General features: G+C 40.0%; 1 protein-coding gene across 1 annotated transcript in view; it reads right to left on the bottom strand.

Annotated features, from left to right (window-relative positions):
• Nucleotides 1-4020: 4020 nt before the first annotated feature.
• The window catches only part of HPD (4-hydroxyphenylpyruvate dioxygenase), a 30893-nt gene continuing 18434 nt past the window's right edge, over nt 4021-16479 (bottom strand). The window contains exons 8-14 of the mRNA XM_069755493.1: nt 10987-11090; nt 10144-10221; nt 7992-8154; nt 6992-7063; nt 6790-6912; nt 6599-6715; nt 4021-5276 (exon numbers count right to left, since the gene is read on the bottom strand). Of these exons, the coding sequence (XP_069611594.1) occupies nt 5166-5276; nt 6599-6715; nt 6790-6912; nt 6992-7063; nt 7992-8154; nt 10144-10221; nt 10987-11090 (768 nt within the window). The 3' untranslated portion in view covers nt 4021-5165. The remainder of the gene's footprint in view (nt 5277-6598; nt 6716-6789; nt 6913-6991; nt 7064-7991; nt 8155-10143; nt 10222-10986; nt 11091-16479) is intronic.

Raw genomic sequence — 16479 nt, forward strand, 5'->3', positions numbered from 1 at the left:
TAGAGAAATGTAAATTAAGAACCATGTGTACGTGTTTTGTCTCCTGTACATAATTTAGCAGCTTCCCTTCCTCCCATTTTTTTTCCTTCCTTTTTTTTCCTCCTTTAATAAATGCACTCATGTCAACATCAAGGTCACTATTGCCAGTGTAATATTTTTATACAGCATCTTTGAATTTCTTCCATTGTACCTGTTTTTACACAAGGTAGCTGTTCACCAGAAGCTTAAAAAAATCATTTTTTATTATTATTAAGAATTCAACAAAACAGCATTAATGTTGTAACGGTTTTTGAAAATCTCGCAGGGATAATATCAGTGCATTTGTGTTAAGAGAAAAAAAAAAAAGGAAATGTAAAATCTTTATGTGCTTGTGTATATAACTATATATAAATGAAGAAAAGGTTTTCAGTGTACTTAGAAACTGCGTATCCTGTACAAGGTTTCACACAAAATCTCGAAACATTTGTTTCTTGTAGAAACAAGTTGACTTCTTCTTTTTTTTTTTTGCCGAATTCTTTGTATCTGAAACAAGTGTGTAAATAATTTAAGCTAAATATTGTAATTTCAATTTTCTTTTCTGAGTTACAGCTCAATGCATAAGGATTTCTGTTCAATATTATGGATGTTATCCTGCCACGAAAATGCTGGCATCTCTCTACCATATTGAAAAGGAATCTGTAGCAAAGCAGCATTGTATACTGGCGTGAACGAGTAGAAGATTTTAGCTTGTGTCAAGCTTTATATAACATGTACATTCTGTATAAATTAATTTTTTTTTTTTTTGTCAAGCTAGGTTTGATTTAGAAGCATTAACAAATTGAATGGAAGAAATGGAGATTCCTTCCTTCCTCCATCCCCCACCCCCCCTCACTAGAAACATTGTGTACTCATCACATAGCAACTATAAACCATATATATTAACACGTTTGTGGCCAGAAGCCTTGCAGAGCATAAGCTTCTCACTGCAAAAGTGTTGGCCCGTGCAGTCTCATTGTTACCGATCAGAGAGGTTTCACTCTTAAAACTGCCAGGAGCAAGGGCAAATCATCTGCAAAGCAAATCCAGCAGTTGCGTCGACAAACAAGTGAATTTTCAATGTTTCATAACTATATTTTTGTTTAATTCGTCAAATATTGCCATTCTAGTATTTGTTAAAATAAAACACTATAATGAATATTTTAAAGGGGTTGTTAAAAAGAAAAAAAATCTAATGGCACACTGCTGAAAGTTTCATGGGATTATTTTGTATATAAGGATATTTTTAATTCACAAAAGTCTAAGGAAGAAAAAAAAAATCAACCAAGTGACAGGTTTTGCAATAAAAGAACTTATTTTTTCATTAGCTCCATTAGCTTTTGTTTTCAGATCTCTTCTACCGAGATTTTGCGGGTTCAATAAAATTATTTTTTAAGAATGTTCTACATTTAGGGATTTTTTTGTGCATATGAAAACTGCCTTGGATATGTACTTTGTTTTTGAAGAAAGTGTTTTTTGTGGGTGTGTCTTGCCTGTATATATTTGTTCATATTTTTGTGAATTCAATACTCTGTACCATTGTATTATAGTAATTTTTATAAAGCAAACCATAAATATACTCACTTTTCTTAAAGAAAACCAAAGTCTCATTGTGTATTTGTTTTCTTGTGTACAGTTTTACCTGTATTATTATTCTATACATATGACTCACCCACTGGAATGCATTAATAATTATGTAAGGGCAATTGGTCTGGATTATGGACAGCTCAGAATAGACCGTTATAGGATTGAACAGTACCTCAATAATATAGTTGCTGGTCTCTTTAAGGGTAAGGACAAGCTAAATAACCGTGGTGCAAATCAGATCTCAAACCATCATTGACTAGATTTTCTGTCATCTGTAATTATACACTGCTTAAATGGAACTAATCTTAAAGTCAATCCCTTAACACAAAATGACTGTTCAAACGAAGCACGAGCACTCAGTGCACTCTTTCCCACTTAATGTTTTCTATCTGCAGTACAGACCAAAAGTTTGGACACACCTTCTCATTTAAAGATTTTTCTGTATTTTCAGGACTATGAAAATTGTACATTCACACTGAGGGCATCAAAATTATGAATTAACACATGTGGAATTATATACTTAACAAAAAAGTGTGAAACATAATATGGAATAATACGGAAAATATGTCTTTATATTCTAGGTTCTTCAAAGTAGCCACCTTTTGCTTTGATGATTGCTTTGCACACTCTTGGCGTTCTCTTGATGAGCTTCAAGAGGTAGTCACCGGGAATAATTTTCACTTCATAGGTGTGCCCTGTCAGGTTTAATAAGTGGGATTTCTTGCCTTATAAATGGGGTTGGGACCATCAGTTGTGTTGTGCAGAAGTCTGGTGGATACACAGCTGATAGTCCTACTGAATAGACTGTTAGAATTTGTATTATGGCAAGAAAAAAGCAGCTAAGTAAAGAAAAACGAGTGGCCATCATTACTTTAAGTAATGAAGGTCAGTCAGTCCAAAAAATTGGGAAAACTTTGAAAGTGTCCCCAAGTGCAGTTGCAAAAACCATCAAGCGCTACAAAGAACCTGGCTCACATGAGGACCGCCCCAGAAAAGGAAGACCAAGAGTCACCTCTGCTTCTGAGGATAAGTTTATCCGAGTCACCAGCCTCAGAAATTGCAGGTTAACAGCAGCTCAGATTAGAGACCAGGTCAATGCCACACAGAGTTCTAGCAGCAGACACATCTCTACAACAACTGTTGAGAAGACTTTGTGCAGCAGGCCTTCATGGTAAAATAGCTGCTAGAAAACCACTGCTAAGGACAGGCAACAAGCAGAAGAGACTTGTTTGGGCTAAAGAACACAAGGAATGGACATTAGACCAGTGGAAATCTGTGCTTTGGTCTAATGAGTCCAAATTTCAGATCTTTGGTTCCAACCACCGTGTCTTTGTGCGATGCAGAAAAGGTGAACGGATGGACTCTACATGCCTGGTTCCCACCGTGAAGCATGGAGGAGGTGTGATGGTGTGGGGGGTGCTTTGTTGGTGACACTGTTGGGGATTTATTCAAAATTGAAGGCATACTGAACCAGCATGGCTACCACAGCATCTTGCAGGTGCATGCTATTCCATCCGATTTGCATTTAGTTGGACCATCATTTATTTATCAACAGGACAATGACCCCAAACAGACCTCCAGGCTGTGTAAGGGCTATTTGACCAAGAAGGAGAGTGATGGGGTGCTACGCCAGATGACCTGACCTCCACAGTCACCAGACCTGAACCCAATCGAGATGGTTTGGGGTGAGCTGGACCGCAGAGTGAAGGCAAAAGGGCCAACAAGTGCTAAGCATCTCTGGGAACTCCTTCAAGATTGTTGGAAGACCATTCCCGGTGACTACCTCTTGAAGCTCATCAAGAGAATGCCAAGAGTGTGCAAAGCAGTCATCAAAGCAAAAGGTGGCTCCTTTGAAGAACCTAGAATATAAGACATAATTTCATTTTTTTCACACTTTCCTGTTAAGTATGTAATTCCACATGTGTTAATTCATAGTTTTGATGCCTTCTGTGTGAATGTACAATTTTCATAGTCATGAAAATACAGAAAAATCTTTAAATGAGAAGGTGTGTCCAAACTTTTGGTCTGTACTGTATTTCCACCCTCATCCAGCTCCTGTACAGCTATAGCTGTCAACAAAGAAGATGAGGGTGGAGATAAAGGGAGACAAGTGGAAAGGTGCATTAAACTCCTCGACCTTTTCCAAGAGTCTAACAAGTGCCAGTGCTTGGTTTGAACAGTCATTCTTTGCTGACAGATTCTCAGATTTGTGTTTCTATGCAGCGTCAATTATAAATAGATATGGAGAGTATAAGTGAAGGGTAGAACAAGAGCCACTGTGACAAGTACAGGACTTGTATTTCAGACGTCCTGTACAGCTTGTGCTATCACACATCTAAGCTCTTATTACTCATCAGAGCTGTGAATCTTTTAAAAGTACAATATACTGCTTCAGATGAAAAAAAAACATGTCAGGAATCAGTTTATTAATATTATTTATTTTACCAGAAAAGTGGCAAATATTGTTATTCTCAATGCTAAAACTGCTAACCTCAGTTGCATTTAATCGAAATTAATCGGGTTGTTAATGGAAAAGTTTGTTCACTGCAGAGAAAATCAAATATGGTTGTTCAATTGAAGCAATATTTCTCAAAAGTATAACTTATAATAGCTTGTTTAATCATCAATGGCGGACTGGTTGCAATTTCCTGGAATCCGCTCTAGAGCACATACTTGCTGCTCGAATGAAAAGCTAATAGACTTGTATTCTTGATATAAAGAAATAAGTAACATCTTTGTTATATACTCTTGGTGGGTAATATCACATCTCACACTTTTTCTGGTCATATACTTGAAATTTCTGTTATAAAGAAGTTTTAATACCTTTCTAAAAGCATTGGGAGGTTGTACAGCTTCATAACTAATTTGTCATGTTAAAAGGAACTTATCAACAACGTTTTTTAATGGGGCGAATATATGTAGTGATATATTATATAAAATATATATGTATATTCAGCAATTGAAATTGTCCTGATCCATTACTACATTGCAAATAAATCCATTCTTTTAGCCAACTATATATTATACTGCAAGTGCACTGGGAATGGCCGGCGCACTTGCACACTACAGCTCCTCTTCAGTTGTCCACGCCTCGAGAGCTTCTATCTCTGCTGCTAATCAAGCAGCCATTGACAGCGCTAGACTGCAAGAACTGAATAGGAGCCGAGGACCGCAAGTGCTCTTGCCATGTCCAGTGCACTTGCAGTCTAAATTACATATGAGTAAAAGTACAGATCGGTATGACATGGGTATCTGTTTCATTTTTGAAGAGTGACTTTTACATCACTACCTCTGGTTGCCCCCTCCCTAAAATATTGCTTATCGGTTTCCTTTAAATATCTAGTTTACATAAAGGGTCAACCTTTACAATATGATATACTGTATATGTCATGCAATTCTCCCAAAAATTACTAGTAGAGCCAGTTATTCAATAAATCACGTGTGCATAGGCTGTGTGGACCTCTAAAGTAAATTTCCACCTAGTTAAAATGCTTTTATTTTTCATAATATACTAATATAACATATATTTTCTGTAGTCGTTCACATACATAGTCTGCGCCACCCTACAAGCTTTGGATTTCCCCATTTGCAGTTAGTACTGTGAGGTTTCCTCGTGCTGCCTGATCCTGTTCAATAGCTTCAAATAGTGACTTGAAATTTCCAGCTCCAAATCCCTAAAATATAAAGTAGTTGTTATATATTGTACATGGATATATTTATGCTGAGACTGGGTTTAAACTTTTTCTCTTTCCATCGCAGTTTTAAGTGTTTTTGATGGTTGGGATAGTGTGGAATGTAAAGCTATTACTGCCGTCACTAACACCAGAAACCTGATGGTAATAGGGGGAAAATGGATACAGTAGTGTGACCAGAGCCTAAGATTTAAACAGAATGATTGGTATCAGTTTAATATCCGATAATATTTAATATGCTTCAGCTTCCATGTCACAGGTAGTCGTAGGGAAAGGGCAGTACAGCAGAGCTGACAGTTTTGTGAGAGGACAACTCCAAATGTGCTTGTTGTATTTGTAATGAGACAAGGTTCAACTCTGCTGTACTGTGTTGGCTGTAATAAGGCATAGCTCTGGAGCAGAGTAGGCAACACTAGGAGAGAAGTGCTGCTGCAAATATTTGTAATGCGACAAGGTTCACCTCTGCTGTACTGTGTCGGCACTCATCATCACACATGCCTCTGCAGTGAGATCAGAACTGTTGGTCATTAAAAGTCTTGCACTGGTTATTCCACCTTTCATTTATAATAACCTCTGGGGACATATTCTCATGCAGATCAGTATCCGGCCCACAGCTCATTTACATATAAGAAAAATGTGGATTTCTCTGGATCACAAATCTCATGGTGTCCTTTTATTCCGCTTTCAATGACCTGCGTGCGTGTAAAGATGGGTTAGGAGGGTGGAACCTACTGTCAGGTTCCCTTTAAATGCTACAGCAGGAGTTACCACTCTTAAAAATACTAATAAATGGGTTGTCTTATCCCTTTCAGATAAAGCTGCACTAGCAATCATCTGATCACTGCAAGTCTAGCTTCTGAAACTCTGACAATTAGCAGCTATGACTACCAGGTAAATGATTGACTCTAAAAGATTATGGTCAGCCCGACCCCCAAATATAGTGGTCCCAGCCAACCATCTTGTGTATGAGTGTGTACTGATTTCCACCCAAGAGACTGTGCAGGGAGCTGTAGAGTGACACCCCTGATCCTATAATTTTCCCCATTGACATGAATACTGAGCCACACTGAAGGTTCATGTGTGTGTGGGACCTTGGAATGCTAGACAATATAGAATGTGCATTTATACGTAGAATAAAGGGGGGATATTGTGACTTTTGTTAAATTGTGGGTTTTAGTAATATTTCTGGAATTTTCTTCATTATGATATTGCCATTGACACAGAGCAGAAGAATTGGGACTACTGGGGTGTATTTGTTCGTTTAGCTATTTCTACTACTCCCCAAACTGCCATAAGTTACATACCTGATGATTATGACGTTGAATGACTTCAAGAAACAGGGTTGGCCTGTCTTGGACTGGTTTAGTAAAAATCTGCAGCAAATAGCCTTTCTCATCATAATCCACCAAGATCTTCAGTTCCTAAAAACAAGTCCTTATTGTTAATAACGAATCGCACGCGCAGTGTATTTTATCAACGTCAAATGTCTGCCAACCTCCAGCTTGTCAAGGTTTTCTTTTACTTGTATTTTTGCTGTTTGCAAATTTTCTCTCAGTGTCTGATAATAGGTGGATGGGACAGACATAAACTCCATACCCCTTTCTTTTAAGTTCGTGATCTGCAAGAGAATTTTATTAAACTGACTTATTTTTCTATCTAAACTGTACATTTTTGATAAAAAGCTGTACGACACCTACCGCACTTATGATATCTGAACTGTTTAAGGCAATGTGCTGGACTCCAGGGCCACCGTAATATTCAACATACTCCTATAGTGAGAAAACAATAATAATCATGATGATGGCGTTGAACAATATTGCTTCTAGGTTTTTTCTAAGTGCAAATATGCAAATTCCCTCTCCTCCAGAAGGAAGAAAACTCTAGTCACTCTAGTGCCACCTACAGGTAGCTACCATGCAGGTTTAAAATGCAAATGACCTCTCCATCAGAAGGAAGAAAACTGTATTCTCTCTAGTGCCACCTGCAGGTAGCTACCATGTAGGTTTAAAGCGCAAGTATTCAAATTCTCTCCTCCAAATGGAAGAAAACACTCATCTCTATACTGCCACCTACAGCAGGGGTGTCAAACTGCATTCCTCGAGGGCTGCAAACAGGTCATGTTTTCAGGATTTCCTTGTACTGCACAGGTGATAATTTAATCACCTACACACATAATGATTGCAGCACCTTGTGCAATGCTAAGGAAATCTTGAAAACACGCATGGTTTGCGGCCCTCGAGGAATGCAGTTTGACACCCCTGACCTACAGGTAGCTACCCTGTACGTCAGTGTCTCACCAATTAATGTCTACCCATTAGAAATATCAACCATAGACATCAATCTATAGACAGAGAGGTAATTAGCATATTTTTTCCAAGCAGCATTGGCCGAAGCATTCTCCCCACCAGGATTTCTGCAAGGACAGCCAGTACCCACCTGAAAGTTGAGACTTCCATAATCTTTCACTACTGGCTAAAGTATTGCCAATTTTAGTATTGGCCATGTTAATACAAATTAACTTTTCTAATTTCTACATGCTAAATATCCTGTGTTCTTCATGTCTCCTCTGGACATATGACGCATGCAGCAATGGATCAGCCTTTATATTGCCTCCCCTCTTCTCCCCGTGAGTGGTAAGCCACCTGCGTACATCATTATTTTGTTTTTTAACATTATTCAGTCACATTGACTTTGTACCTGAATCTGAGATTTCCTCTTTCCTACAGCTGGCTCATTTATGGGCATCTTGATGGTCTCCTCATAGTTGGCGACCACAATAGAACGGAGTGCACTGAAGTCTGTGTGAAGTTGTTTGTCATCTACAGACCAAAAGCGATGGAACAACAGATTTTTCTGGTACCTACAAAGTTGTGAAAAATGTTTTAGTTGAGTGGAGTTTCTCTTTATCAGTAAAATTAAGACAAGCTTGTACCATAGATTATTATGACTAATAATAGTTTGTCTTGCTCTAGATTGTCAAAACAATTTTTATTTTTGACTATTTCATGTAGTGTAAGCTTGCCGCTCTCAATGCAAATAAAAAAAAAAAGCAAAAAACAAAACAAAAACAGAAGGTTCAATTCATCAAGCAGTTTACCCAACTTTTTATGCTGTGAAATAGCTTGAAATATTCCAATTTATTTTGTTCAGGTATGAGTAGCGCAAACATTTTGAGACTTTTGTGGATTTTAGGACAGTTCTACAAACTTTTTAAAAACTGGGCAGTTGGCGAAAAGGTGTGTGGTCCTGCAAAGCCAGTCTGATTCACCCAAATGTACACCACAAAAGTGGAATCCATTTCTTCTACTTGCACACACAAGTCGAGAAATGCCCCATAATCATTAGGAAGAGCACGACTTCATCAAGACTGGTGTATAAAAAGATGAACTGGGGCCAGAGAGTGCTGCCTAGTGTAATATCTTTGCAAAATTGAAATAAGGGTTAGATATTATTTGTGTTGCATGAAGCTGATGGGGTTTTCGCAGTAAAATGGGCACAGTATTAAAGATCACAAACTGTATATAGTAGTCAGAGTCTTACACTCAAGGAACCAAAGGGACTTCCACAACATAGACATACCTTCTAGCCAGGTGTCTGGTTCCCACATGTATGTTCTTATTACCATACACAAAAACACAATAACGGGACCCCACAGGCGCTGCAAGGAGGGCACAAGCCGGTGCCAGGTCAAATGAAAAACTTTAATAGACCATTAAAGATTTTCATCCAACCTGGCACTGCCTTGCCTCCTTCTTTTAGCACCCATGCATTCCCGCTTTTCCTTTATTCGTATGGTCCAGCTCCATGCCTTGGGCATTGTGTGTCTGCAGGTTGGGGCAGTCCGGGGTGTTCTTATGCCTTGTCCAGTGTTGTGTGTAGTCCGCACAACCATCGAAGGTGAGCACAGTTTGCATCAGTCCAACTTATCCCACTAGTGGATTTACGCATAGAACTGTTTTCTCTATTATTTCTCCTACATGATGTTGTTATCAGAAAGACCAAGAAAAATGAGTTTTGATCCTACTCGCACCATGAACAAATGTGCCCCAATGTAGTCCCCTGTGCACTCTGTATTGGACACTCCCCAACACCACTGCATTCTGAGTGATGATCTAGTTATCTCCTGGTTGGATGCTTTAGATGGCACACATGCGCCTAAAGGGATACTGTAAATATGAAAGTTATTATCTATGAATAGTGAATAACTTGCAATCTTGAAAGTACCCATTTAGGAGCATCTTTCATGTGTGATATACACAGAGCTATGACAAACTGAATTGAGAAATAGGAGTATAAGCACATTTTACAAATCAAGAAAATCCCTTAAGTCCATAGGTTTAGGGAGGAGCAAGTCCAACTTTAAGGCTACTTTCACACTAGCGTCGGAATTCGTCCCATCGCATTGCGTCGGGCCGAGATTCCGACGCTAGCGTTGTTAGCACCGCACAACGGGTGCAGCGGATGCATTCTCCGGCGCATCCGCTGCCCCATTGTGAGGTGGGGGCGGAGTTCCGGCCGCGCATGCGCGGTCGGAAAAAGCGGTCCGTTTGGAGCAAAAAATCGTTACATTTAACGTTTTTTGCTCCCGGCGGTCCGCCACAACACGGCGCAACCGTCTCACAACGGTTGCGACGTGTGTCAATACGTCGCAATGCGTCGGTAATGTTACGCTATGGGGCAAAAACGCATCCTGCAAACAACTTTGCAGGATGCGTTTTTTCCTCTAAACGACGCATTGCGACGTATTACAAAAAACGCCAGTGTGAAAGTACCCTAAGAAAGCAGAAAGGTTGTACAAGCAATAAAAGCACTGTGATTGTATGATGGCCATTTTGTTAGATATATTTACCAGTCAACAATTGACACCATTTCATTATCGGGTTGATTTCCCACCACGTGGTCAATGAAATTTAGTTTGCAGCTGGGCCTACGATATTAACAAATGACAGCAATATCAGCTGGAGACTTAGAAGAAATCTGATCAAAATCTAAACACATAGATTACTATTGTTTTATCTGCATTTAGAAATAACCAGTTAAAGGGAACTGTCATTTAAAATAATGCTATTAACCTGCAGAGATGGGGTTAATAGCATTTTGAAACTGCCTGGCACATGCACGGAGAGCGGCAGAAATGAACTTTATTATTGGCACCAGAATAATTTTAGTCACCGCTCTGTGTATAGAGAGCGATGTCTGTAAACACGCTCCTGGCACTGACTGACAGCAGGCTCAGCACTAAGGCTGGCTGTCAGTCAGTGACGGGAGCGAGATTACAGCCAACGCTCTCTATGTACAGTGCTGTGACTGAAACCATTTTGGCGCCAGCCCCATGACTGAAAGAGCCAGTCTGCCGGGAAGAGTAAAGTTCATTTCCTCTCAGTGACGGCTCCGAATGGTGTCAGAACGCTATTAATCTGCAGGTTAACCCTATATCTGCTGGTTAATAGCATTATTTTACATGTCAGGTTCCTTTTAATTCTGTGATAAGCAAAACAATATATTTTCAGGTAACTGAAACATACAAGGCTTTAGAAGGTACTGATATTCTACAAGTAATTTCCTTTTGCGTAGCTTACTGTTCCTTGTCGTGTTTGGCATCAAGATCCCATAAAACGTCTAAATTTGTTATATGGATATACATTGGCTGCTTTATATAAAATCCACACATACCATTATTCCATATACTTACAGCTTCAGGAGCAGAGGATCCTTAGATAATGGGGCTTGAAACCCTGGTAAGAAGATGCCACTGTAATCCATCTTTTCCACAAGTGTGTGAGTTGTATCTCCATACTGGGTGCAGACAGGTAAAATGTAATTGTAGGATATGTCACAGCTTCTGACATTTCTTTTTACCATTCTGGTAACACTTTTTTGCATGTATCAAATTTAATAATGGTTTTTCTAACACATTGATGGAATATAAATTTTTAATCTAAGATCTTATACCTAAGAAGAAAACTTAGAGCTGTAATTCCTTTTTAGATATTCTGTCCCAAACGACTTAGTCAAACCAAAATATATAAAATATTACACTGATCAAAGGGTAGGTACATACGACATTTTAATTACGACGATGATCGAGGTTTACCCAGGCAAGACACCTCATGAAAGGCCAGCCTTTTTTTTTTTCTTGAAGCAGCTTTGTTGGTGGTTATACTACCATCGTTTTTGCAGCTGCTCCAACATTGACTTCTCTTTTTTCTGTAATGTTTACTATAACTTGAGGGTGGCTAGAATGAACATACTACTTCTTTAAACCGCTTCATGGTTTCCAAGCCCTGACGAAGTTAAGAGAAGTGACAGAAGGCTGAGAACGTGCACAGCAATGTCATTTTTACATTGCTGCACGTTATGTTTATTTTTTGCGACAACTTTTGAAGCAGAATCCACCAGAAAGAAAAGACATAGTGTGCGCATACCCTAACGATTCTATGTGAAATTACTGTTTCTGTGACAAACATAACAAGTAGGACTACATGGCATGAGAAATTCAGAACATACAGTGAAAGTTGCAGATTTTCGCACCATTTTTTATATAATATTTATTAAATTTATATAGCACACATAAAGGTTACAGCATATACAGCGAGCGAAATAAGTATTGAACACGTCACCAATTTTCTAAGTAAATATATTTCAAAAGGAGCAATTGACATGAAATTCTCACCAGATGTTGGTAACAATTAGGGATGAGCGATCACTAAAATGCTCTGATGCTCGTTACTTGAACTAAGCAATTTTTAATGCTCGGATGTTCGTTTTGCGCAATGAATATAATGGAAGTCAATGGGAAATCTGAGCATTTTTCCATCAGACCCCACAAGGAGGTCAAGGGAGCAGTGAAAATGTTGAAATGGATGGCAAATATGTTGAATGATAGAACAGAATGGGGAAGACTTCTGGAGGTATCTTGACTCCCAGATCACTGCTGAGAACAGTAGTGCTACACTTTTACTCTACTTTAAGGACTGACAATAGAACATTCAAAATAAATGAGAAATTATAATAAAAATAATAATTTAAGTAAACGAAATTTTTTGTATTAATTTTTAATACATTTTTATTATTGTTCGGAAAATTGGAAATTTCAGTTTAATTTATGAAGGAAGCAAGAACTGCTAAAAATTTGAAAAATTAGATGGAAGATACACCTTTTATTAGACATAAAGGAGGACCTCATACACATTTTGTTCAAGTTCAAAGCCTGCCAAAAAATACAAGCAGGGTGATCCATACACCCTTGAAGGTGCCTCATTAAAATATTGTGAACAAATTGTAGTTGTTGTCCTTCTACACTCATAATGACTTTGCACACTGTGAAAAGCCAGGAAAAAATTATAAGGAGGGTCATCCATACACCCTTGAAGTCACCAATTGGAGTGCCTCATAAAAAAATTAACAAAGTATAGTTGATGTACTCCTACACTCATAAAGGAAAAAAATAAGGAAGGTCATTTATAGACCCTTCAAGGTAACAACTGGCGGGTCTCATTCAAATATTGAAGTTTAAAAACACTTTATGTGCTGCTGTCACCTGGTGGTGTGGAAAAGTTGACGCTGATCCAGGCTTAGTCTATTTTTATCAGAGTAAGCCTATCAGCATATTCTGTAAACAGCCAAAAGTGCCTGTCTGTTTTGACCTCCCCAACGGCACTAAAACCTGCTTGGACAAGACACTAACGGGAGGGCAGCACACCTCCAAGGCATAGAAGTACAACTCACGCCTAGTGTCCAGCTTTGAGACCCTATAGTTGAAGGTTGCAGAGGAATTAGGGAGTACACTGGATTTATCGACCAGGTATTACTTGTACCCCTGCCTCTGCTGTACCTGGTGTGTGTCTTCCTTGTCGATCCTCCTTGGTTGGGCAAGGAAGCTTGACCCCTGCCATTAGGATTGTCTGATGGGATTTTTTGCAACATATTTTCCACGATGGCCTTCTGGTATAGGACCATTTTAGTAGAGCTCCCCACCTCAGAAAGAAGAGATGCAAGGTTCTCCTTGTAGTGTGGGTCTAGCAAGGTAAACAACCAGCACTCTTTTTTTTTTTTTACCAAAATGAATGTAACGCGAGGGTCATGGGAAAGGCAGCGGTACATAAAGTCGATCATATGTGCCAAACACCCTACTTCCCCACACTTCCCTGTCTACCCCATGATGACAACTATCCATCTACTTTTCCTCCTCCATCTCCTCATCATTCCCCTTATCAACTCATCCATGTCAGACATCCATGCCCACTTTTCAGTTATTGTGTGGAGGCTGCCCAGAGTACTGACAGGCATGTTGGAGCTGGTATTCGACAACTGGCTTCTGCTGCTCCAGAGCCTTGCCAGCGTGTGCAGTGCGGAGATCCAGCACGTGATGACCTGAGCTGGCAGTTGCATGCGCTGCAGGACTGCCAGAGCGGCGGCAGCTGTAGCCGACTTGCAGAAATGGGTGCTGGCATGCTGTACCTTGTCCTGAAGCTTTGGCAAATCTGAGAAACCACTGAACCACCAAATTGAGCACGTGGGCCAAGCATTGTACGTATGTGAGCTTGCCAAGCTTCACAGCTGCCACCAGGTTACGGCCATTATCACACACGACCGAGCATGGTTGGAGGTTCAGTGACGAGAGTCACAGATCTGTCTGGTCTTTTATTCCTTTCCATAACTCTGCCGCTGTGTGCGGTTTGTCTTTGACAAATTAGCTTCAGCAGAGCCTGTTTGCCACTTTGCTGACGTAGTGTTGCAGAGCTTCCAGAACAATGTGTTCTGGGATACCGAATAGGAGATGGATGATGATGATGGGCTGCGCAGGAACTACTGTAGGAAGTGGAGGAAACCCTGATCGAGGGCCAGCAATCTTCGGCGTTGGTAGCACATGTGCTGTTCTAGGGTTGGACTAGGCCCAGGCCTTCACAATATTCACCCAGTATGCCATCAGGGAAATGTAACGTCCCTGGCCACAAGCGCTTGTCCATGTGTCAGTTGTTAAGTGTACAATCCCAATAACTGCATTGGTAAGGGCACGGGTGATGTTCCTGGACACCTGCTGGTACAAGGCGGGACGCCACATCTGGAGAAAAGTGGCAGATCGGGACCGAGTACCGAGGGTTGGTTGCCGCCATGAGTCGGTGGAAATGTTCCATGTCTACAAGCCTAAACAGCAACATTTCCACGGTAAGCACCCTATCATTTGAGCCTGTGGGTGGATGGGAACTTTCTTTTTCATTCCAAGACCTGGGGTAGGGACAGCTGAACGATGTGCTGGGCCAATTTTTTGTCAGTGCCTGATGATTGTGCCTCCAAATGTTCAGATGCATGGTGGGAGGCATCTGCGCCAGTGTCAGACAGGGGATTGGGAAGCAACTAGCACAGGGGATGAGGTAGTGGTGTCACTCGCTGGTACCAATTGTGGATCCAGGCATTCGGCCCACCAAGTTGAGTGCTTAGATGACATGCCTGATCATGCTGGTGGTGGTTAGGTTCTTAGTGGTCAGGCCACTGCTGATCGTTGCATGGAACAAGTTTCAAATGACCATTTTTTTTTGTTTAAAAATGTCCCAGACTGGGGAACACCTAACTCTTTGACGAAGAAATTAACAAATTTCAGTGCTCTGTGTAACACTTGCCTGCCTTCTCCCTCTGGTCCAAGTATCACCGAGCACATTTTCTCATCCTTAGTAACAACCCATCCAATCCACACAGGCAAAGAAATCAAGCCATATATGTGCATAAATTAAGTTATGTGCATTAATGAGAAATGACACAGGAAAAAGTATTGAATATGCTTACTGAAATGTATTTAATACTTTGTACAAAAGCCTTTGTTGGTGATGATCTTCAAGAAGTCTCCTGTTTGGAGAAACTAGTCTAATGCATTGCTCAGGTGTGATTTTGGCCCATTCTTCCACACAAAGACTCTTCAAATCCTGAAGGTTCCATGCGCTCCTTTTATTAACTCTGAGCTTTGGTTCCTTCCATACATTTTCTATTGGATTCAGTTCAGGTGATTGGCTGGGCAATTCTAGCAGCTTTATTTTCTTTCTCTGAACCAATTGAGAGTATCCTTGGCTGTTTGTTTTGGATCATTGTCTTGCTGAAATATCTACGCTTGTTTCATCTTAATCATCCCAGTAGATGGCAGCAGATTTTTATCAAGAATGTCTCGGTACATTTGTCCATTCATCCTTACTTCAATCATATGAAGTTTGCCAGTGCCATATGCTGAAAAACAGCACCACACCATGATGTTCAGACATCCAAACTTCTCTGTTGGTATGGCGTTTTTGGGGTGATGTGCAGTGCTTTTTGGCCTCCAAACAAGGTGTGAATTATGGTATGTAAAGAGTTCAATTTTGGTCTCCTCTGACCAGAATATTATCCCAGTATTTCTCAGGCTTGTCTAAGTGTTGTTGAACAAATTTAAAAGCACTTGAACATGCTTTCTGTTCAGCAATGGAGTCTTGCTTGGTGAGTGTGTATACAGGCCATGGAGATTAAGCGCATTGCTTATTATTTTCTTTGAAACAATTGTACCTGCTGATTCCAGGTCTTTCTGTAGCTCTGCACAGGTGCACATTGGCTCTTGAACAACTTTTCTGATAATTCTTTTCACTTCTCTTGTCTTAAATCTAGCGGGGAGCACCTGGCCGTGGCCAGTTTATGGTGAAATTATATTTTCTCCACTTCTGGATTATGGCCACAACAATGCTTACCGGAACCTTCAGTAGGTTAGAAATTCTTCTGTAGCCAATGCCATCAGTATGTTTTGCAACAATAAGTTTGCAAAGGTGTTGAGATAGCTGACTGGTTTTAGCTATCATGAGATGTTTCTTGTGTGGCACCTTAGTAATGAGATACCTTTTTATAGCTCATCAGTTGTTGAACCAGCTGATATTATTTTTCACTAAGTGATAGGATTGTTTTCAAATTACTGACAGATATCAACTGGTGTCATGACTTCCCATAGCTTTTTGGACCTCTCTCATTTCATGTGTTTAAATACTTTTTTCCTGTGTAATTTCTCATTATTTCACATACCGTATATACTCGGGTATAAGCCGACCCGAGTATAAGCCGACCCACTAATTTTGCCCCAAAAAACTGGGAAAACTTATTGACTCGAGTATAAGCCTAGGGTAGGAAATGCAGCAGCTACCGGTGAATTTCAAAAATAAAAATAGATGCTCCATAC

Source organism: Ranitomeya imitator, chromosome 1 (genome assembly GCF_032444005.1).
Source record: "Ranitomeya imitator isolate aRanImi1 chromosome 1, aRanImi1.pri, whole genome shotgun sequence".
In the NCBI taxonomy this organism is placed as follows: domain Eukaryota; kingdom Metazoa; phylum Chordata; class Amphibia; order Anura; family Dendrobatidae; genus Ranitomeya; species Ranitomeya imitator.